Below are 24,930 nucleotides of genomic sequence, written 5' to 3' on the forward strand. Positions count from 1 at the left end.
ATCCTACACATGCAAAGAAAGGCGTGGGATGTCATCTTGCTGTACTTATTGATGCTTTGACATAGCTACAAAGGCAGTATTTCTGACAAACAGCCACTGACTCCTCATTACTACCAAGGGAGTCTTAATCATACGCATGTAAGTGGCATCTTGTGATAATTGGCCTACCTTCCAACATGATATGCTCCAGAGCATTCAACTGATGCTTGAAGATATTGAAGCAAAATATCACATTTTGTATTCAAGATAAAAAGTTCCAATCCTAGATCAGTTTTATCTAACTAATATCTGATAGATGTGGTCTCCACACCATTCTTAATTGCTCGTCAAGAGTGAGCATTCTGACTAGCTACAAATGGCGTCAATGTTTACTGGAAGCAGGCATTGCAGCTGAAATAGCAAGTATCATCTGCTACTCAAAGTGCATATCGAGCTGAAGACATACTTAACTTTTGTTGACTCAAAGACCACAATACTTATAGCAGGCAACTATGCTTTATACAGGCAACTATGCTTCACTTCCTTCTATGCGTGCCACAAGAGCTGCAAGACTTGGAAATATCTGCAATCAATTCACAGAAGTACCCCACTTGTAGGTCAGTCTTGACGTCAGTCGGCGGAGAAGAAATTTGATATTTGATTAACGCTACCTAGCCTCCCAACAATTTTACACATGGATATATCTTGACAGCAATCGACAACGCGCATGCCTACATAGTAGACAAGAATTGGCAGGCATGCTACTTTTTCTTTGGTTCTTTTAAAGCCTCAGGTATGTATGTTCCATTCCGGAGCCGCTTTTGAAGCTTTCTAAACCGCTGAAGATCGATGCCCTCCATGGAATCATCGTCATCTGAATCCTCAATCAAATACGTTGGTCTAGATTTAGCTTTTAGGCTCTGATAGGCAGCAATAAGCATATTAATGTCTGAAGTTACTTCCAAAACATTGATGAAGCGTCCATCAGGCCCTTTTTTTAATTTTGCTAGGGCTTTCTTAATGCGCTCTTTCCTTGGTTGTGGCTTCATGTAGTCTTCATCAGAATCATTTGCATGGTGAGCACCTTGATCACTCCCCTCACTGGTTTTTGGAGAGTCTACCAGGGAATTCTCAGAGGTATCCATACTAGGCCAGTCATCGTCATCGTCGTCGTCAACAGCACCTTGTCCATTGCTTTCAGTATGACCAGGTTGATTCTTTGAACATATATACTTGGAGCCTGTGACAACCACACAATGAACTTGAGGCCCTCATGTCCAGAACTGAAAACTATTTTGTAGTTAGCAACAAACATTACACAGTTTATGACAACTAAGTACCACTTTGAAAAATCACTGTCACATCAACACACTCTAAAATTCAATATCTAGAGGCCAAAGGAAAACTTCTCTGTACTTGAAAAAGAACATTGACCAACCAACAGAGGTGATGGTTTAGCAGAATTCAGTTACTCCTCCAAGGATCACGCACTTCATGCTTGTTGGTTCCAGTCTATGACATAAAGGTTAAAAAAAGAACCAAGTTTTCTGATGCAGCGGAAGGGTTTAAGGATTTTGCTCGGATCTAGTACTCTGCACAAACACAAGGTTACTTTACTTCATTTGAAAGAGAGACTGAACTGAATACAATGAGAGAGAGAGAAAGAGTATGCCGGGTCTTAACCACCCTCAAGTGCCCCCTTGCTCTGTTGCCAGAGCAAGTACTTGCTTTGATTACTTGCACAAATGATGATACAATGGCTAAATGCTGAATACTGAATACTTCATGCTGATCCTGATCTGATGCAAAAATGCTAGGGCTGAATACTGATGCAAAGACGTTGGGGCTGAATCTGATGCAAAATGCTTGGGCAGATCTGGTGCGGTAGGCTGAAAACGCTGGTGCTGATCTGCTGGTGCATAGGGTATTGACGATGATGAAGGCGTTGGCGATGGAAACGCTGGTGGGTGCTTGTGCTGTGTGTACTTGTACTTCGGGTACTAGATTTTGATGTGTCTAATCTGAAGGCAAAGTGACTCTTTTATAGATCTTTTAGCCATTTGCCCTACCTACTGTTAATAAATCTCATGTCAAAGTCACTTATTAATAGATGAGTAAAGCTACCTATTAACTCGACTAGTCAGTGTTTACATGTACCTACATCCACAATATCGGTAAGTTGGAATTTTCATCGGTTTATGCATCGACAAGCATCAACATTATAGAAAGCATCCACACGAAGAAGTTCGACAGTTGTCTCACCTTTAACAGGGGGGATGTCACGTGTGCATTGCACTTGAGCCACATGGACAAGCTACAACTACATGTCAGCATTAGTCTTAGTTAGTATAGAATAGGATCTAGCCTGGCACTTTGTGAGCCTCTAGGACATGCATGATCAAGCAGGTCAATAGTTGCATACCCTCTCTTGCACATTACAGTCACTTAAGCATTTAAGCCGTTTAATAATAAATGATCCCTTTTAAGTGAAGTCGTGGGGGCATAATTCAGCCTACTGCTCGACCTACTCCATTTCAGTATATAAGTGAGACTGGGGCTCACCTTTTCCATCAAGCAGTATCCCCAATACCAGATTAGCCTCGCATTTTTACATCAGATCAGCCCTTGCATTTTTCCCCAGTATCCTCAACATCAGCAAGTCAGCAACAACGTTTTCAGCATCAGCCTTAACCCTAGCATTTTCGCATCACATCAGTCCTAGCATTTTGCAGATCATCAGCATGAAGTATTCAGCATTAGCACTTGGAATTTAGCCATTGTGTCCGCATTTGTGCAAGTACTCAAAGCAAGTACTTGCTCTGGCAACAGAGCAAGGGGGCCCTTGAGGGTGGTTGGGACCCGACATGCGGTGTCATCCTTATACAAGACTCTCTCAGTCTCTCTCTCACATTGTGTTCAGTTCAGTTCTCTCAAGTGAAGTATAATAACCTTGTGTTTGTGCAAAGTACTTGATCTGAGCCAATTCAACCCTTCCACTGCCGTTGCACATGACACGCTTTTCTGACAACTTCATCTACGACGAAATTATTCAAACTCTGCTGATCTTCTATGTTCTCCTTCAAACTTCGAGAGAACAATCATCAATGAATGTGCCCACATACTACCTATGCTCTAAAAGATCTTGTCCATCATCCTGTTGAACGTTGCAAGAGCATTAGTGAACCCAGACAGCATCACAAACAACTCGTACAAGCCAAAGGACGTCCTCAATGCCGACCTGTGTACATCTCCAGGAGCAATCCTAATCTGATGATAGCCACTTTTAAGATCGCTTCAAATGAAACAAGTAGAACCTTGTAATCTATCAAGTATATCATCGATTCTCGGTACTCGAAACCTGTTTCTTGATGGTAATCTTAATAAGAACCATGTAGTCTATATACATCCTCCAAGTTCCGTCTTTCTTCTGTACAAGTAGCCCTGGTGAACAAAACAATAAAGAACTAGGTTGGATCAAACCCTTTTACATAATGTTGTTTACTTCGCTCACGATCTCTTCCTATTGATCTCTACTCGCTCTGTACGATGGTCAGTTCGAAGGGGTACTCTCTGGAATTAAGTTGATGGTATGATCTTCGCGTAGCTCTCAAGGTAACTCACAAGGTAAGCCCTCTGGAAAAAAATCGTATTTAGGCTGAAGAAAATTGAGATGCTCCGACTCCAACTCTGAAAATTTTGAATCCTCCAAATCACTCATTGGTTTGACAAAGATCGCGTAAAGAAAAAAAAAATGATTTTATCAAATTTGAAACGGACAAAGCCAACACAACAAGGACTAACTTGTCTTTAAGTTTCACGTCTACCACCACGTCATTGCCTTTGTTGTTCTTCAACTTGAGCTTTCTAGCCCTTGAATCCACTAACACGTTGTTTTTGTGCTGCCAATGCATTCCCAAGAGCACATCACAGCCCTCAAGAGACCTGATATGGAAGGCCTCGTGCCCAGTGTAACCCTAACAATGCAAGCAAATCTTTCCAATGAGAGTTGTCATTGCAACGTTGTGCCCTGGCGCCACCAACACTACGTCCATCTATGGTCCCATATTCTCAGGCTTCACTTGTCACATTGTAACGAGAGGGCACCACTTGCCAACAAAAAAGAGCGGACGGAACAAACTTTAAGCACTTCAAAACAACTGAACTGAAAAAAATGCATGGCACACACGACACAGAGTGTCCATGCCAAGAGAGCACTGACCCCAAACCCTGGCGCCCTTTTCAGTATTTCTTTACATTCTTAGTGCACTTTGTAACACGTGCACATCTAACCCTAGTACCATCATTACCGAGCACCCAAGAGCATACTCCCATCAGCATCTCCACATCTAGAACCATTGTATCAATATTTGTGGAATCTAAAGCAAATAACACTCTAGCAATAGAGTGGGGGGGGCCATCTAGTGTTAGTCTTCTTTCTCTCTCTCTCACTCGCATTTCCATTCTCTCTTCTCTCTCTATATATTTTTTGCACATCTCTCATTAAGTAAAAGGAACCCTTGTGTATGTGCGAGGTGCACATCCAGAGCTATCACCATCAACACTTAGCTTTGCAACTAACATTGGTATCACAGCTTTTTGGCAGTGCTTCAATATCACCACTAAAGAAAAGAACCCAAAGAACCATAGGATTTTTATTGTTTTTTTGCTTGGTCTCAAGATTTGGCGTGTAACCTAGGAAAGAAGGGCGTGCCAGCCTCTCTGATCTATGCTTTTGAAGAGTGGTAGGTAACCTAGAAAAGAAGGGCTTGTCCAACCTCCCATAGATCCTCACTTCCACTCATCAATAGCGGGCCTTGCTTTGAGGCGGAACCAATCAACTTGAGGTGGGAAAAAGCAACCTCGGTGTGAGCGCAAGGCCGCCAAGGGATGCACCCGCTGTAGGAAGGAGTGAAGCGTGGGTAAAGAGAAAATGTCTCTTAAGCGCAGATTCAAGCAGAACCAAGTATCCACAATATTTGAGTATCTCCATACGCACTGCATCGCCAACACCCGAAACAGAATGGATACTTCGAGTGAAGGTGATGTGAAGTCTGGACTCCGTACACCAGGAGGGTTGTTCATGGCTCCTACTCCGTCCCCATCCTTGCCACGGATTGCACCAACCTTTATGGAGGATTTGATGAATTCAATGGTGGAGATGATATGGAGGATTTGATGAATTCAATGGTGGAGATGATGCTACAATAGCAAGCTCAGCAGGCCGCAATTGAAAGGGAAAGATTGTTTCTAGAGAGGGAACGTGAAGCTCAACATATAGCTATTGAAGAAAAGAGGGTGGCTATGGAGCTAGAGCGTGAGGCACACAGAGACCTATGCATGCAAGAGTTGATCTACCACATCCTCTTCTGCAAGGGCAAACCACCAAAAGCAGCCGCTGAGTCATCGTGTAGACTGGGTAGAGACGAAGACTCCAACAATCCATTCACTCAGAAGTTGACTTTCAATAGGTATTGCTGGTAAGATGGACGCTGTTGTGATTCATTCTTGGTTGCATCAATTTAACACTTTGCTACTAACAAGAAAAGCGGTAACAGTAGCGTTTTAACAGCTGCCATGTATTTGCCGGGTGATCCCGTCAATTGGTATTAAGCCTGGCAAGAGGCACAGATGGCCAAGCATTTTGAGTGTACTGACGATGGTGAGCCACTGTCTTACGATTGGGTAGACTTCCAACCTAAGCTCATGGAGCGTTTTAGACCACTGCAGTACCTTGATCCTTTGAAAGAAGATTGACGAGATCTCGAACAAAATGGGACTCCTCTTATGCCCTTTTCTGATCGTATTTTGCAAATTAGTATTTGATTGCGTAAGTCAAACGAGGATCGCAAGGATACTTTCCTTTTTCATTTAAACGAGTACAACTAATATGACGTGACGGCCTTACTAACTACAATGACGCACTAGAGCAAGAAATGAAGCACAACAAAGGTAAGGCTAAGGAGAAGAACAAAGTACCTTCCAGTACCCCGTAGAACCAGCAGAATCAGCAAAATGATAAGAACAACGGTAGCTCTTCTTCTTCTCGATCTTCCACTACACCTGAAGCTCAGAATTCTTCACCTAACAACGATAATAAAGGACAAGCTAAAACTCAGGCAACCCCTTGTTGACCCCTAATGAAAAATCTTCTAACATAATAATTGGAGGATGGTCAAGTCTTAAAGAAAGAACTACTCATGGAAAAGAAGAAAGATGCTATAAGTGTCACACTAAAGGTCACATGAAAAGATCCACAAGTTAATTGGAAAGATGTTACGCTCACTCTCTCAAGAGGGTGCCTCTCTTATGGTCATCACGGTGAGCACAACATTCCTTCTTTGCCACTAATTTCTCATGTGTAGGCAAACAAGAGCTACGTAAAGGAGCTCTAGCCACGTTTATTTGTGCCACCCCAACAAGTACCTCAAGAGTACACAACACTACTCAGGTTTGTTCAAGAAGTATGAGCTCCGTCACAAAATGATGACGTAGCAACACTGCCTGGGACACACACACACAGTGACCCTGTGGAAAAAATGCCACGTGGCAGCAGTATGGAATCCCGCAAAATGCGTTGACAGGCTGACGTAGTAGATTGTACGGATTTCCATGTTTCACGCTAGCTGTTGAAGTGGCAAGGCAATATGAAATTCCATAAATTGCACTGGTGCTTTTTGGTAGTTTTTGAGGGCCAGTTGCTTTTAGGGACTCTTTGCTTTTGAGTTAGAAGCTTTTGAACCAATTGCTTTTGAATTTAACTGCTTTTGGGGCTCTGCTTTTGGCACCCCTTTGTAAAAATAAAAGGAACCAAAGGGCCTCGCTCTTCAGAGCATCTGGACGCAGAGTCTGAGATCAGAGGACCCTTCAGCAATTGTACCTTGCTCAAGGATTGATATAAAAGAAAAACCGAAAGGGGCGCCAATCTTTGGGGCCAATCTCTTTGGGCACGGAACTACGTCGGGCCATGTCGATCAAAAATTGAACTGTGATTTGAAGTATTTTTAAGTGATTCTCTCCTGTGTCGTGTTGAATTCTCGTCTTGGAGGTGACCAAGACTGTGACAGTGGTATGAAAGCACGGTAGATCTCTCTTCTACTGGGAAATCCGATCCTCTTACCACAACACACATGGGTTCAAACGACGAATCCCGCAAGAATCAAACGAACCCTCCTGATACTTTTGAAACAGGAGGCGGTAAGGAAAATTCGAATGGATTAGCAGAACATGAATACGGACCACCTCGGCCTACGCAAAATCAACTAATGGAGATGCAACGTGATGAGTGTGCAAAGCAAATGCTCAAATTTGCAAAGGATACTCAGTATGCCAAATTTTTGACGCGGCACCCGATTGACGAGGTGCACACTCATTGGCAAAAAGCCATCAATTCCCCAATCAAGTCAACCCTCAAGCAACCTCCTATTTTATGGATGTTTACTGAAGATGAACTTGAGGACGTTGTTGAGAAACGAGTCAACCAACTATTGGGGTCAAAAGAAAAGCAACTGAAGAAACGTAGCAACGGAATTGATTTCCCTGGTTACTTGGGCCAAAAATCCTCTTTTGAAAACGCCAGAAATAAAAGAAGCGTGTACGCTTCAAAGGATTGCCAAGTTCATCCTCATCTTCTTCTAACAACTTCGACAGCTCATCTTCTTCTCACTCGAGTGATGAGGACAGAAAGGGCAAGAAACGACGGAAAGATCATATGTTATATGCAAAAAGGAAGCACTTTTACAGAGCCAATCAGTATGATTTCCTAGACGACAAGGGCAAAAAGGACAAAGAATTCAAAGAGGAAGGACAAGCAGTGAAGTTTGAGTACTTTTCAGGGTTTCAAGATGTTCCCAAGGCTTTAGCCTTTATCCAACAGTTTGATATCACATTTTCGAGAGGCCGCTATACCGAGCACTCCAAGATTAGATGGGCAGCATCTTTTTTGAAAGGCAATGCACGGACATGGTGGTCCACTCTCTTGTTAAGAAAAGAAGCACCGACAAGCTGGCTGAAATTACAAAAAAACTCTTTATTTCTTCATGGCTCACTCAAGAATACGAATGAGACGTAATTACTGACTGGAATCATATTCGGACGGTTAAGGCCGAAACTTTGGATACCTATTGTGAAAGATTTTGGGATACTTTTCTACCTGCTTCATCCTTTAAGAAAATCAGTTTTAAGGAGCAGATTGAGCGGTTTTGTTGTGGACTTCCCAAAGAAATTCGAGACTACTGTCTTGAAAAGAAGTCCGAGTCTATACAACAGTTGATGGGACATGCTAAACGGGGATTTGCTATACATTCGGGTAACTTGACTTACCCATCAGATGAACCTTCAACAAGTCATAACAGAAATAGACGACAAAGATAGATGACCTCCACTGACAAAAGACCAGAGAGATGAATATTTCAAAGTAGGAAAGTGTTTTGAATGTGGAGAACAAGGACATATCACTGCACAATGCCCCAAAAAGGCACAAGAATCAGGACGACTGACAGATCGAAAGGACAGAAGGACGAGGCGATACTCGTTCAGAACAGAATTTAAATAAAAAATTATAGATGAATTAGCATTATTTTGCTTGATAAATTTATGAAATAAGACTTTTTGAAAGATGATTTTGAATTTTGAATGAAACTAATGTTTTATAAAAGAACCTACTATTTGTGAACAGATAACAAGATTAAGAATAAGATGATGATGATTCTGGAGCAATGACGGCTCCCGAATGAACCTGATAACGAGTCATGAATCACGACTGATTCAATGGAACTATCGTGCGCGCATCAAGAGTTCCTGCGGGATGAGATGGCCACAGAGCTAGAATTGAATGATTAGACCACTCTGTTCAGTATGAACTTAGTGTTGGATTGGGATCCCAAGAAATACTCACACACGACAGTGCTTGAATCGGAAATCTATGGACATGATCACAATATGGGATTAGTTATTGAGGTCCGGGACGGATCTAGATGCGATTGCTAAATACGTTGCCAAGAATCATGGTCCTAGATCAGAATGAACTCTCTGTGATGTGATATGATTGTGATGTGATGTGACTGTCATCTTTGTACAAGTGCTAAATTTGTGTCGTCTAGTGCGTAGGTACTTAGAGTCAGTGTCTACCGAACTGGTATATGGCTTATGTCAGGTTTTGCAGGTATAATCGAGGGCGATTACAATTCTTTCAAGAGGGGGTATGTCACAAAATGATGATGTGGCAACATTGCCTGTACACACACACACACACACAGTGACCCTGCGGCAGAAATGCCACGTGGTAGCAGCACGGAATCCCGCAAAACGCGTTGACAGGCTGACGTGGTAGATTGTACGAATTTTCGTGTTTCACGCTGGCTGCTAACGTGGCAGGGCAGTAAGGAATTCCATAAATTGCGTTAGTGCTTTTTGGCAGTTTTTAAGGACCGGTTACTTTTTGGGACTCTTTGCTTTTGAGTTAGAATCTTTTGAACCGGTTGCTTTTGAATTTAACTGCTATTGGGGCTCTGCTTTTGGCATCCCTTTGTAAGAATAAAAGGAACCCAAGGGCCTCACTCTTTAGTGCATCTGGATGTAGAGTCTAAGAGCAGAGGACCCTTCGGGAATTGTACCTTGCTCAAAGATTGATATAAAGCCAATCTTTGGGGCCAATCTCTCTGGGCACGGAACTACGTCATGCCGTGTCGACCAAAAATTGAACTATGATTTTAAGTTTTGAATTATTTTTAAGTGATTCTCTCTTGTGTCGTGTTGAATTCTCGTCTTGGAGTTGACCAAGACTGTGACAGCATCTTTTCTTGACGGATGATCTCCCATCGTGTCACGAGACTGTGACAACCACTATATATATTTGTTGGTTTCTTTCCTTTGATTTTTATTTAATTTTTGGGACCCTCTTGTTAAAATCACAAATGCCTGGACATTACATGGCCAGTGTGAAATGGCCGTTGGGTGAAGGCCAAGCAGCCACAAGATGGTTGGGCCGATCAGCACTCAAATCTGACCAGTAAAGACGTGACTAAGCTCAATTAAAATCATTTAGGCCCCTTGGCAAGACTTTATAAGTTGGTGGGTACTAGGAATTAAACCAGAAGGAGCAAACTAAACACATGGCAGTAGGAGAGCAACCTGCAGGCCAACTCAAGTTCCAAAAGTCTTGTCCCAGCTAGGGACGCCCAAAAATGAGCGGGGCTAATTTTCATTGATTGTGAACACAGTGTGTGTGTGAGTAGTGCGTGCATGTGATCACAACTTTATGGGCGCAGGTGATCATAGCTTTAATGGAAAGCTTGCCTTCTCCCTTGTCTCATGCAACGCGATTATTTGCTCTCGTGCATCTCTCTCTCTCCCCTTTGCACATATGGTAATGCCCCTCTAGATGGGCTTCTTAGATGACCATGCACAGTTCAGGGGGTTTTATGTGCGTTTGCCAAGGCAAGAGCCTTCTGTACAAGAACCTATTCCCCTTCATGTATGCACAGTTTCAGCACGAAGGGATGCGAAAACTCGTCCGATTTGCATGGGAACTGTCCCACGCGTGCGGGAGCTTTTGAGACACACATAGACGTGTTTGCTCCGCTCAAAACGATGTGAAACAGGGAATTACAGCCTGCTGAAACTTTTTGCAGGTTTAAGGTTTTGCACCTAAACTGCAAGGTAATGCCAAGGGAGCCTCGGGAAAGCCTTGGGTGCTTGTACATGACAATTTAGAGAGTTTTCCCGCGACGAATCTCGTCTAATTCAAAGGGCAAGTGACCCTACAAGTGGGGGAGCTGGAGGGCTATCCATAAGAGTGATCGGCACGCGAATCGGGACGCAAAACAGAGAATTGCAGCTTGCTGTAAGTTTTCGCTGCAAGTTTAGGGTTTTGGCCAGTTTTGATGCCTACAGGTCCTAGGAGCCTCGGGGAAGCTAGGGAATCACCGAACAGGTGTTTTGGTGCAAATTGGAGGCCAAAAACAGAGATTTCAACGTGCTGTAATTTCTCGCCAGGTTTTGTAAAATGCGTGGAAAGTCGATGTTACTTGGAATTTTGTCCGTGGAGATTTCTATTGTGGTCATGCTGCCGAAATAGGGTTAGAGTAGAGGAATTTCAACCCGATAAAAGTGGGACAACTTATAGAAGTTTACAGGTTTTTCTCAAGTGTAATAAGAATAAAGAAATACCGAAAGGGGAGCCAATCTTTGGGGCTAACAGGGTGTCGCTGTCTACTTGGAAGCGCTTTGTTAGGTGCAGCGGAAGTGTTTACGGATTTAGCTCGGATCTAGTACTCCGCACAAACACAAGGGACACTTTATTTCACTTAAAAAAATTGAATTGAACTGACTGAGAGAGAGAGAGAGAGAGAGAGAGAGAGAGAGAGAGAGAGAGAGAGAGAGAGAGAGAGAGAGAGAGAGAGAGACGACACCAAATGTCGGGTCCCAAACCCTCAAGGGCCCCCTTGCTCTGTTGCCAGAGCAAGTACTTTCTTTATTCTTGCACAATGCTGGTACAATGATGCTAAATGTTGAGGTATTGATGCTAATGGGTACTGATGCTACTGATGCTAGTTACTACAGGGTACTGCTGGTACTGATGCTTGGTACCACTTGGTACTGATGGTACTGTGGGTATTGTGGGTACTGAGGTATTGAGAGGTTCTATGTCGATGACGATGATGACGACGATGGGTTGGGTCTATGTCGATGACGATGATTTCGACGACGAGGTACTGATGGGTCTATGTCGATGACGATGATGTCGACGACGAGGTACTGATGGGTCTACGTCGATGACGATAATGCCGACGACGAGGTACTGATGGGTCTATGTAGCGGCGACAACGAGGTTCTTGATGGTTCTATGTCGACAACGATGACAAGGTATTGATGGTTCTATATCGACGACGATGATGTCGATGACGGGGTTCTGTGGATCCTTATGTCAAGCCAAGGCACAAGGGTACTAGGTGCTAGGGTACTATATTGACGACGATGATGTCGATGACGGGGTTCTGTGGATCCTTATGTCAAGCCAAGGCACAAGGGTACTAGGTGCTAGGGTACTATGTCGACGACGACGATGACGATGACGATGACGATGACAACACCGACGCCGACGCTCAGGCTGAATGCCGGAATCTGCTAGCATTGTCGACGACTCGGGTCTGCAACTGTGACAAGGCTAGCGGCTGAGAACTGATGGTGTACTAGGTGCTAGGGTACTATGTCGACAACGACGACGACGATGACGATGACGATGCCGACGCTGACGCTCAGGCTGAATGCCAGAATCTGCTAGCATTGTCGACGACTTGGGTCTGCAACCGTGGCAAGGCTAGCGGCTGAGAACTGATGGCGATCAAAGGGGCTGAATCACTAACTGTTCTGGCTGAAAACGTCGGTGCTAAATGCTGAAAACGCTGAGGCCTCTTGGCTGAAAACGCTGATGGAGAAGAGGGCTAAAAACGCTGGCTGGCTGGTCTGCAAACGCTGGCGCTGCAGATCTTTTGCTACTACTGACTCTTTTGTCTTTCTTTCATAGGTCCTTTAGCCATTTGCCCTACCTACATTCCAACAAGGGTCAATGAAAAGTCACTTATTAATAAAATGAACTTTAGCAGCTCGAGCTTACTTCAGACGATGGCATCATGGTTTTGACCCTACTACAGATGTTCTGAGGCCAACTTGCCTATTTCGGTCTACTTCCCAGGCCTGAGGAGAGAGTACCTCCCTCTACTTCCTAGGATGGTTCCATGTTCGGATAGTTCTGGAGTCACCGCGTACTACAGCTTCAGTTGTGGCCAAGGCCGCATGTTTACCTACTGTGCGGGTTCTTGTTCGAGACACTCTCTCCCTCCCGAAGATGATATTGTTGCCTCGGGTGATCAGCGGTTGGATCAGAATGAGTGTGGAGTATTCGGGTGTCCCGAACCAGTGTTTCATTTGCAGGTAGATGGGCCACTTAGTAAAGGCATGTCCTCACAGGAGATCTCGACCCACAGCTCATGCGCAGCCTCCCAAGGCTGAGCATGCCCAGCAGACAGGTACCCAAGACACACAGGCTGGTACCTCGACAGAGGCCAATGATCAGACATCCAAGGCTCGACGGTTGGCAGCAGGTGTCCGGCCGCTGTCGACAGGGACAGGCTCGCCACGCTGCCCCCCTTGGTGGCCGACCTCCTGTAGCTCAACAGCATTCAGTTCCGAATTGACCCCCTCCAGCACGACCCCCCTGAGGAGGCTCCCTCCACCTCAGCTCCACCGCCCCCCCTCCACCTTCAGACGCATCCACTCCGTCTCCTCCGCATCCCCCTCCTCCACCCTCACCCCCACCTCCGGCTCCTCCTCTCTCCCCGATGGGGCCCTCAGTCTCATCACCCGACCCATCCCACACTCCTCCTCAGATGCACGAAACTGGACACACATCTGCAACAAGACGATCTCTTGGTAGTGCTTTCGCTACGAGTTGCATGGCTCGGGAGGGACAACCTCACCTGAGGACGCCACTTCTGGTTCATACCTCTCAAAAGGTAGCAGTCCCTCGGGGTTTGACCAGCTTTGACACTCGCAGACGATGAGACTTCTTCAATTACAGCTTCACACGCTTCCTAGGTGACTCTTCTCCCGACTTGGAGGATGCTTGCTTTCGAGTCCCTGTCCTCTTTCTAGCAGCCCGAGGCACTGAGGCTCTGGATACAGCGGTAGGTTTCTCCTTTCTATTGTGCGGCAGGGATCCAACAGAGTGGACCTTGGCTCCAGGTCCAAGCCATTGAGTTCTCACATCACAGGGGACCTGGGGTTGACAGATCTCGTACAGACACTTTGGCCTTTAGTCAAGTTCAATGTGACACTGCCGGATGCAGTAGGTTGCAGGCACATTGTGGTGCATTTGTTTGCTGACACTCAGAGCCCCCCTTGCTATGTATTTGTACATGAGGATTCTTGGACAGAGGATGTAACCCTACGGGCTGCACGTTCGGCCTGGGCCTGGGTGGGACAGTCACTTCAGACGCGTTTGTCTAGAGGTCGCTCGGATGCGGATTACTCCCCATCCACACCGGCCTCAAAGATAGCAGGTTGGCTGTTGCTGCAGCGTCTGGTTTTTCTGACCAACTCCATGAGGATCGTCTCATGGAATGTGCAGGGATTAGGAGGGCCCTAGTTTCAGCGTCAGAGGGGTCGGTTGCGTGAGGAGCTTCAGAGATGCCTTGTGGGTGGTGAGGTTGATATTCTTATGCTACAAGAGCATCATCTTTGTGTGAGTTGCATTAGACAATGCGATCAGATTTTGCGTGGTCGCCATGAGACATTTTGGTCAACTACATTTGGACCTGGAGGTATCTAGGGAGGGGTATGTATGACTATTGAGGATTCTTGGCAGCATGCCATCGTGGGCAGAGGTATTATTGTGCCAGGTAGAGCTCAGTGGATTACTATGCAGGTTCAGGGTTGCCTCATGGGTTTCCTGAACATATATGTGCCCAATGTGGCAAGTGCACGAGCAGAGTTTTGGTCTCATGTTGTTGAGTCTTTGCCGCATGCAGCGCAGTGGTGTGTTGGGGGGGACTTCAACATGTTGGAGGACCTCTTTGATAGGATTGGAGGTGGCCATGCTACGGTGCAAAAGGCTGAGTTGGCAGCTTGGGAGCGGCTATGTATGACTATGAGGGTTTCTAATGTTTGGCAGCACTCGGGCTTTGTGAGACCCCCAGACAGCAATCGCTTTGACCGCAGGGTAGGAGTGAATCTGTCACAAAGTGATGACGTGGCGGACAACAAAAACCCTAGAAACCCTACTTTCCGGAAATCACGGAGGCTATTTAAAAAAAAAAAGTTTTTGGAAAATGATGAGCGACGCAAATTTTGCTTTTTCTCTACAATATGAGAAAGAGAGAGAATGCTTTTGCTTTCAAGTTTTGACTCTCTGTGAGAGAAAGAGCAATTGCTTTTGATTTGAAGCTTTTGGGGCTCTGCTTTTGGGCATCCCTTGTAACCTTTAAATTAGTGGTGAGGGCCTCACTTGTCAGAGCATCTGGACGCAGAGTCTGAGAGTGAAACCCTAGCCACTCTCTTGTACTTTGATCTGATTAATATAAAAAGAAATACCAAAAGGGGCGCCAGTCTTTGGGGCCAATATCTCTAGGCACGGAACTCCGCCGGGCCGGTGCAAATCTATTGTGATCTGTGAATTGTTTTGAAGTGGTTATTTGGTGCTGTCGCGATTGATTTTTGACTTGGAGTGTCCAAGTCTGTTACAGAATCTATCTCGGATAGATCGCTTCTACGCCAGTGACCACATTTGTGACATGGGGGGATCTGTTTGCATCCTAGCAGGGACTACTTTTTCCGACCATGCACCAGTGATTCTCAATGTGACAGACAGACAGAGGAGGGGGAGTGCAATGCTACACATCCCCGAGAGGATCTTACTAGATTTAGAGCTTAGAGAGCGGATGGAGGCACTTTGGACAAAGAGCCTGGACACGCATGACACCCCTGTTGGTAGAGGGGCCTCTGGACTAGCAGAGCTTAGTCCTTTCTTCTTCAGGAGTCTGCAGCTCGCTTGGCTGTAGCCCGGGACATGAGTTGGCTAGCATTGAGGAGCGGTGTCATGAGTTTGCCTTCCATCGATAGGCATCTCACTTGGGAGTTTTTTGAGACAGTGGGGCCACGTCATGCGCACACCAGTGTTTGTCAGTTGAGGAGACCCGACGGATCAGTTGCTTCAAAGTTTGAGGATATGCGTCCACTTGCTACTGACTTTTACGGTGATCTGTTGTCAGCTGAGCCTCAGTCAGAGCACCAGGATACATGCAGAGAGCAGATTTGAGCACAGCTGCCTTGCCTTGTTACTTAGGAGATGCGACAGAGACTTGAGCTTCCTCTCCACCTACAGGGGCTCCAACAGGCCCTCAGAGCACTAGCGTCATGTTTCTTGGGGTCCCATGGCAGAGGCATAGTTACCCGGAACGCAGAACGGGAACGGCAACGAGGACCCCCACGGAACGAAGGAACAGACAGGGGTTCAGAACGGGAATGGCGCGGACCGGGAGGCATAAAAAACACCCAAATAATGCAATTTTTAGCTCTACATGTTTGAAATTTGAATACAAGTATTATTAGAGTCCTTTGACTCTAATACTCACAAAAAACTCGATTTGAAGACCCCTAGGCCATGGATGATGCGAGAGGGAGAGGGAGAGACTCGAGGAGGAGGGAGAGGGAGAGAGCTTGAGAGAGAGAGAGAGAGAGAGAGAGAGAGAGAGAGAGAGAGAGAGAGAGAGCTTGCGGGAGTGAGAGGGGGAGAGCTTGAGACTCGAGAGTCGAGAGAGCTTAAGGCTTAGCCTTAGACCTTGAGGGCATGTGGATTTGCTTGAGAAGGGAATGGGTGTGAGGGGGTGCATTTTGAGTCCTTGCACACTTGTTCACTACAAATTTGCCAAAAACTGCCCATTTCTCCCCATTTTTGAGAGTTGGCCGTTCCGAGCCGTTCCGGTATCAGGTGGTCGCCCGGAACGGCAAACCGTTCCGAGACGTTCTGACCTGGTAGGGAGGGAGGGAACGGCGTTCCAGCGTTCCAAGGCCTAGGGAACGCGTTCCCCAGTAACTATGGGCAGAGGGCCCAGCCCGCACTCTCGACGACTGGCTTCAGTTTTCAGGTTTGCTAGAGGAGGTACAGAGCATCCAGCTACGAGGCATGAGAGGGGTGCAGAGCATGTCCCAGGACATTACACAGGCTTTACCAGCTAAGTAGCTCGCCCCTCTAGAGACAAAAGCTTCCAGATGGATGGGGGCCTTCACGGGACTAGAGGTCCTCATCGCAATTCATGCTTGCTCGAAGTCCGTACCCCCCATGTTCTTTGAGATCCAGAGCAAGGGTCGACTACACAAGAGTCTCGATAGAGGTTCCACAGGTTGCAGAGTGCTATTATCAGAGAATACAAGTAGTGGGCATCTATGGGAGGACCTGTGTCACAGATCCTAACCCGACAAATCTTGAGACAGGCCATTGGAGGCTTTGGGCTTGGGAGAGCTGCCCTCTAGCACGAGTACAGTGGGACCCTGGAGAGTGGTTTTGGAGAGACCCCTTCTCTTCAACCGACCACCCTGGGATCCCTTTCTTCCAGTACACTATTTGACTGCGGCGTCACATACTGGCAGCACGAAGAGAGGCTCGTCCTGTTCCACCACTTCATAGGCAAGAGGAGGGTCTCAGAGCTGAGTTCTTGTCAAGCTTTTGGGAGTGGTTGTGGGACTCCAAACAGCCAAGGCCAGTCACTTTGTTCCAGTGGCTAGTTGCACACAAAGCTACAGCAGTGGGGAGCTCGCTAGTACATAGTGGCCTTTCGACAGCCTGTGTAGCTTGTGACCATCCTTTGGAGAGTCAGCATCACTATCTGTGGGACTGCCCCATGGCACAGCATATTTGGCTTCGGGTTCTTCCGTTGATGCCAGCTCTATCCACAACGTGTCAATACACATGGGGTGTTGTTGTTTGGTCCACCCTCACGGGCCCTGTGCTCCAGTTTGAGCTATCTTCTAGCAGCACGATGATAGTGATCCAAGGGGGTTGAGCTACAGTTCAACCTGCTACAGAGCTTACCCCTTAGGAGCGGTGCAGTGAGAGAGAGGTGTGTTGGGAGCTCGTCTGTGGCCTGACACTCTTGTTCATTTAGTGGGTCCGTTGCTTCCGCATCTTTGAGGCTCGCCCTGTCCCACCGACAGAGACTGTTCATGACTTTTCGCTGGAGTTGATTCATACTCTCAGGGGTCAATTCGAGAGACTTCAGGGCAGCTTCGACCGCATGCCGGAGCGTAGGGAGGCTTTCGTCCGACTCTAGCGCCCAGGTCCCTTCTTCACCATGGTCCAGGGTGTGCCCAGATGGCACTACGGGCCACCTGTGTGGCTCGTTCCTCCTCCCATTTTGTAATTAAGCCTCATTGTACATATTTTGTTTACTCACTGGGAAAGTCTCCTCATGCTTTTGATGTAGCCCTCTCTAGTAGAGGTGGTTTGTAGTCCTATGGGCAGTTTTTTCTTAACTAATGGAAGGATCCTTTTCTCAAGAAAAAAACAACACACTTTAAGAGGTGGTTCAAGCCCAATATATGCATGTGCTAAAATGCGGTCCTGTGCAAGAGAGGGTATGCAACTATGACCGGCCTGGACATGCCTGTCCTGCTAGAGGCTCACAGAGGTGCCAGGCTAGGTCCTAAGCCAATGACTCATGCTAGATTGTAGCAGAAGCATGTCCACGTAGCGCAGTGCGCACATCCCCCCTGTTGACGGTGAGGCACAACTCTCGAACTTCTATTCTTGGAGTCTTTCTTGTACTTCTGATGTTGACTACTTCCGATGCTTGTGGATGCATAACCAATGAAACTCCTCCAAAATCGTGGATACTGTGAATGTAGGTATTGTTGAGATGTAAACACCGACCAACCGAGTTACTAGGCAGGCTTACTACTCTCATAGAATACCAGCCTTGGTGCTGACTCTGCCTTGCGAGCAAGTACTACCACTCAAAAAGTCCTGTTGTGAAAACATTGCAGGGGTATCCAAGGGGTTCTTGTCGGCGGAAGTGGATGCACGCTACATGCGAATGCGAATGCGAATGCAGAAGAGGTTAAGGATCTTGTTTCCAACTCCTTCCATATCCCCATAAGAGGCAAGTAGATCTTGGTACTCAAGATCTGGGTTGTCGTGTATCCGATGTCAATCTTCCTTCAAAGACATGGCAATGAAGATGTGAGCTAATAAGTCCATGATCCAGACTCGAAGATTCTTTCAGGGAAAAAACCGGGAGAGGTTCCTTGGGTTCTTGGTTTTGCTTGGGTTCTTTGGGTTCTCTGGTTCTGCTTGGGTTCTTCGGTTCTGCTTGGGTTCTTGATGGTTCTTCTAGGGTTCTTTAGGTTCTTGGTACTTCCCTTGAGTTCGCAAAGCCGAAGCACACACAGGGCTCTAATACCAATGTCAGGTGCAACGGAAGTGTTTACGGATTTAGCTCGGATCCAGTACTCCGCACAAACACAAGGGACACTTTACTTCACTTGAAAGAACTGAACTGAACAGAACAAAAAGAGAGACACGAGAGAGAGAGAGAGAGAGAGAGAGAGAGAGAGAGAGAGAGAGAGAGAGAGAGAGAGACGACACCGAATGTCGGGTCCCAAACCCTCAAGGGCCCGCTTGCTCTATTGCCAAAGCAAGTACTTTCTTTATTCTTGCACAATGCTGGTATAATGATGCTAAATGTTGAGGTATTGATGCTAATGGGTATTGATGCTATTGATGCTAGGTACTACAGGGTACTAATGGTCCTGATGCTTGGTACCACTGGGTATTGATGGTATTGTGGGTACTCTGGGTGCTAAGTAACTGAGGTACTGAGAGGTTCTATGTTGACGACGATGATGACGACGACGGTTACCGCTGGGTCTATGTCGGACGATGATGTCGACGACAAGGTATTGATGGGTCTATGTCGATTACGATGATGTCGACGACGAGGTACTGATGGGTCTATGTCGACGACGATGATATCGACAACGAGGTACTGATGGGTCTATATCGACGACTATAGCAACGACGACGAGGTTCTGGATGGGTCTATGTCGACGACGATGACAATGACAACGAGATACTAGTGGTTCTATGTCGCCGACGATGATGTCAACGACGCGTTCTGTGGGTCCTTATGTTGAGCCAAGGCACAAGGGATACTAGGAACTGGGGTACTGTGTCGACGACGATGACAATGACGGCGAGGAGGAGGAGGAAGACGATGACACTCAGGCTGAATGCCCGAATCTGCTAGCATTGTCGACGACCCAGGTCTGCAACCGTGACGAGGCTAGGGGCTGAGAATTGATGGCCATCAAAGGGGTTGAAATTCCAGGGTATGCGTCAGGTTTTTCCACCACCCAATGTACATCTTGGGTATTTCGGGGGTGGATCTGTGTTTCAAAGCATGGCTGGTTATGCGCCTGGAAACCAGTAGTACATGCCAAACCCCATGTCTTTGCGGGGTATGCAAAGCATGATGCCAAACCCCATGTATGGTAATTAGCATGCAGCAAGGGTGCCAGTACCATGAGGACCAATTTGGGGTGCCACACGACAATTTTGGCATGGCTGGTTTTTCCAACCAACAGGCAAATATGGCACCAGTGACTCAAAATGTCAATGACCAAGGGGCGTCAATGATCCCTATTACAGTGCCTATGTTGCAGACACTTCCCTATAATAATTTGGGAGCGCTAGAAAAACCAAAACCATACAAAGAAGGTGGTGCAGTTGTGAAGTTTGATACTTTCAATGGCTTTGAGAATAAGACAAAGTCTCTTACTTTCCTCCAGTAGTTTGATACAACTTATGCAAAGGGGAATTTTAGACGGGCTTCCAAGGTCAAGACAGCTACCACTTCCTTTCAAGGAAATGCGCGTTCATGATGGACGACACTGTTGATGCAAGGACATGCACCCGTCACATGAGTGATAGGTATACTTCAAGCAAATGGTTGCATCTGCGTGGCTGTCAAATGAATTTGAAGCCGATCTCATGACGGATTGGCACCAACTTACTACGGCTACTTGCAAGAGCCTACATGAGTACAATCGGAGGTTCTGTAAAGCGTTGCTCTCAGTAACCTCCTACAGGTTTGTGCCACTGACAAAGGAGATTGAGAAGTATTGTTATGGGCAGGGCTTCGAGACTACTGTACAAAGAACAGAGTGGCCACCCTAACTCAACTTATGGAAGTTGCCAGTATTGGTCATGCCTTTTTGAAGGGAGAGGACAGTGGGTTTCAGGGCAACGTGAAAGGGGGTCAGTCAAAGAAAAATTCAACAAAGAAGTCCTTTGCAAAAGCGATTCCTGAAGCTTCCCAAGGGTTAGAAAGTGCAGAGAAGGCTAAAGACTCAGCCGAGTCATATGGAGGACAAGCTAAAAGAAAGAAAAGTTAAGGGAAAAGTTGCAAGACAGTTATTTGGTGAAGTTCAAAAACTGTCCACCTATGGATGCAAAGTGGATGGAAGAAAGTGAGTTGATAGAGTCATCAAATGTATTGCAGCTTTACCTTGAAGCTTTTAGGTTTACAGCCCATGTATTCTCCAACTCAGATCACTTCAGTAGAGCAAAGGTCAAAGGGCTTGACACGTGCTCAAAAGAGGGGTGATGATAGAGCTAGCACTTCATATGTACATAAGGATTCAATGCAATAGCAGTGTATATTGTTTGACAAAAGTTTGAAGCTCTCATTAAGTCGTTTGTACACATGTTTGACAGTCTTTCTTGCGGATACATGCGATGATAAAAGGGTGCTTACCACACTAAATCATTCATGGCATGTATATATGGCACGCAATTGAGGACGTTTGCGATTTTAAGAGGGGGGTATGTCACGAGACTATGACAACCACTATATATATTTGTTGGTTTCTTTCCTTTGTTGGGCCGATCAGCACTAGAATCTGACCAGTAAAGAAGTGGCTAGGCTCAATTAAAGTCATTTAGGCCCCTCGGCACGACTTTATAAGTTGGTGGGTACTAGGAATTAAACAAAAAGAAGCAAACTGGACACATGGCAAGAGGAGAGCAACCTGCAGGCCAACTCAAGTTCCAGAAGTCTTGTCCCAAGCTGATTTTTATTGATTGTGAGCACAGTGTCTGTGTGAGTAGTGGGTGCAGGTGATCACAGCTTTAATAGAAAGCTTGCCTTCTCCCTTGTCTTATGCAGCGCAATGATTTGCTCTTGCACATATCTCTCTCCCCCCTTTGCACATATGGTGATGCCCCTCTAGTTGGGCTTCTCAGATGACCATGTACAGTTCAGGGGGTTTTATGCGCGTTTGCCAAGGCAAGAGCCTTCTGTATAGGAACCAGATTAGCTAATTGCTAATCCCCTTCGGGTATGCATAGTTCCATCGCGAAGGGATGCGAAAACGGAGAGTTTTCTCGCTTGGAAACTCGTCCGATTTGTAGGGGAACTTTCCATTACGTGCGGGAGCTTCAAAGACACGCATAGACATGTTTGCTCCACTCAAAACGATGCGAAACAGGGAATTACAGCCTGCTGTGTTTTTTTGCAGGTTTAGGGTTTTGCACCTATATTGCAAGGTAATGCCAGGGGAGCCTCGCGGAAGCCTTGGGTGCTTGTACAATACAATTTAGAGAGTTTTCCCGAGAGGGATCTTGTCTAATTCAAGGGCAAGTGACCCTACAAGTGCAAGAGCTCAAGAGCTATCCACAGGGGTGATGGACACGTGTATAGGAGCGTAGAACAAAGAATTACAGCCTGCTATAATTTTTTGCAGGTTTAGAGTTTTGGCCAGTTTTGATGCCTATAGGTCCCAAGAGCTTCAGGGAAGCTCTATTTTGGTGCAAATTGGAGGCCAAAAACAGAGATTTCAGCGTGCTGTAATTGCTTGTGAGGTTTTGTATAGTGCTCTAAAGTGCGCAAAAAGTCACTGTTTACTTGGGATTTTGTCCGTGAAGACTTATACTATGGTCATGCTGCCGAAGTCGGGTTAGAGTAGGGGAATGTCAACCCAACAAAAGTGGGACAGCTTATAGAAGTTTATTAGTTCCAAATCATTCATCAGATAAAATGTTGCAGACATTTCATCTTTCTCTACATGTCTCTAACAATACACACATGAAAAAGCACATGTCTTCAGTTAGTCAAGGAAATTTCCAATTCAATTACATATTTTCATAAAGTCATTCCGCAAAATATTGTCAACCTATCACTATCCCTAAAATCTCAAAGAGAAATTAGTGACTTTATTCAATCTAGGCAATCTGTTAGAAAGCAGTGGAGTGGCTCACCTTTTGTGCATTCCACACAGTACCAGCTGATCGGTAACTTTTGGCATAGACACGGCTAATTCCAAAAGCTTCAAGGTACAGCAGCTGATTGGTAACTTTTGGCATAGACACGGCTAATTCCAAAAGCTTCAAGGTACAGCTCTCTCTAAAGAGAATTTGAGATGTTCTCCTCCATTCACTCTGCATCAAGTGTGAGTGCGCGTGTGCAGAAGAGAGAGAGAGAGAGAGAGAGAGAGAGAGAGAGAGAGAGAGAGAGAGAGAGAGAGAGAGAGAACACAACACCCAAACGCTGATATAGGGAAGAGGGGGCGATCAACCCCCCATGACTACCATCAACCACAAACCTGCAATGTACAGTGTGTCAGACTGACTGACTCTAGGTATCCCCCTAGCTCTTCATATAGGTGCCCAAGGGGGAGGTAGAGCAATGCATAAAGAAACCCCACGACCCAGCATGAAATAAATCTAGGATGGGCGCTCGGACAAAGGTGGGCGGCCGGCCGGCCTGGAGTGGACAGCCGGACAGTGCAGTGGGTGGCCAGCCCGGAGACATACTGTCGTACATGTATGCCCTAGATCTGTGTGAAGCAGCAGAGTGGTGTAAATCTAACACCCCCCCTTAGCACCCGATGCTGAACAAACCGCATGAAGCCGAAGATGTGAGGCAAATGATGAAGAGTCTGCTGCGATGTCCACTAAAGGACAATACTCCGCGAGTGTAGCAGCAATCTAGGGTGTCCCAACCTCCGAGAGATCTCCATGGTAAAGTGCCGTCACAAGCAGTGTAGCAAACTATTGTACTCCGCCCATACACGGTGAAGGATACTGCGTGAAGGTCCCAAACTGAGTGTGGAAACAACTCCTTCTCGTGAAAGAAGTGCCAATAGACCTACAAGTGTCCTGCCCAATAGGATCTCTGATGTCTGTAGTCAAAACGTCTGGAGAAAATAGGGAAGCCAAGGAGCCATCATGAGAATGACCGGAAGCTTGTCAATGCATGAACCTGTTACCCAGGGTGGCCAGGTGGCTAAGCTGTGTAAAACTCAAGGAAGGCCAGATGTAGCAATATGCGCCATAAACGTCCTCCGAATCAAGGAAAGCCAAACTAAGCAATCTGCACTGTAGAAGCTACCGTAAGCTGCAGCAATCACCGGGAGACCACACAGACCACCATCAGATGGTGTCATGTCACTAGGTAGAGTAATTCAAGATGAGGGGAAAGCCAGACTCAACAGTCTGCGCTGTGAAGGGCCTCTGAGAAGAGGTGTGATCGGACCAAGCTATCTGCACTGTAATCATCCTATATGAAGTAGGGAAGCCAAACTGAGTAGTCTGCACTATGAAGATCCTCTGAGAAGAGGAAAGGCCGGACCAATCTGTCTGCGCCGTCTTGCCTGTATCTCTTGCCTCCAATCCTCCGGTGTCAACCAAAACAAAATCTGCGCCAACAACGCCACCAAACTGCATCTCGGTGTGGGTCTCAATGTGAATGAGCTAGGAGTGGCATGCTGCCCAGGATGGAGGATAAGTCTGTTGTAAGGTTACCGAGGGTGAGTGTAGGCAACTCTGAAGGTAGCAATCGAAATGATCAGGAGTGTAGAAGAGCAATTGCACTACCATCCAAGCAAAGCTCCGGGTGACTCCGGATGTAATCGCATAATGATGTCTGATCTCCCGCATCTTGCGGGTAAACTCTCCAAGAGAGTCGAAAGCACTGAAGTCCCACTCCAGTCTGTAGATCCAAGCAATGAACTTGTCCAAGAAGAGATCCAAGATCCTCTCCCTAAGTCCATGTAGATGCTCCTGTATAAGCAATGAACCTGGCCAAGAAGAGATCCAAGATCCTCTCCCTAGGTCCATGTAGATGCTCCTGTATAAACAAGTGATCTGACGTGTCGAGGTCAAGTGGTAAGTGTCTGTCAACCCAAGATGGTGGTGTCTTCTCTAGGAACATCGGAATCCCATATGCCATGAGCATGGCCATATCTCGTGTGAACTCCTCTGATGAGTGCATAGGTGTGTCCATAACAAACCACAAGTCATCACTCCCTCTGGAGTGCGCAACTGCCGAATGATGGCTGGAATGAATGGATCTCCCAAGGATCGTACGCCAATAGATGATCAAGCCGATGTGGAAGATACCG

The 24,930-nt window shown here is 46.3% G+C and overlaps 1 protein-coding gene across 2 annotated transcripts in view; it reads right to left on the minus strand.

Annotated features, from left to right (window-relative positions):
* Nucleotides 1-548: 548 nt before the first annotated feature.
* Nucleotides 549-24,930, minus strand: part of LOC147421129 (uncharacterized) — a 30,528-nt gene continuing 6,146 nt past the window's right edge. For both annotated transcript variants that reach the window (XM_086504904.1, XM_086504905.1), the window contains one exon: nt 549-1,219. In XM_086504904.1, coding sequence (XP_086361030.1) covers nt 741-1,219 — 479 coding nt within the window. In that variant the 3' untranslated portion in view covers nt 549-740. The remainder of the gene's footprint in view (nt 1,220-24,930) is intronic.

Source organism: Adiantum capillus-veneris, chromosome 28, assembly GCF_014529385.1.
Source record: "Adiantum capillus-veneris isolate H3 chromosome 28, ASM1452938v2, whole genome shotgun sequence".
NCBI lineage: Eukaryota > Viridiplantae > Streptophyta > Polypodiopsida > Polypodiales > Pteridaceae > Adiantum > Adiantum capillus-veneris.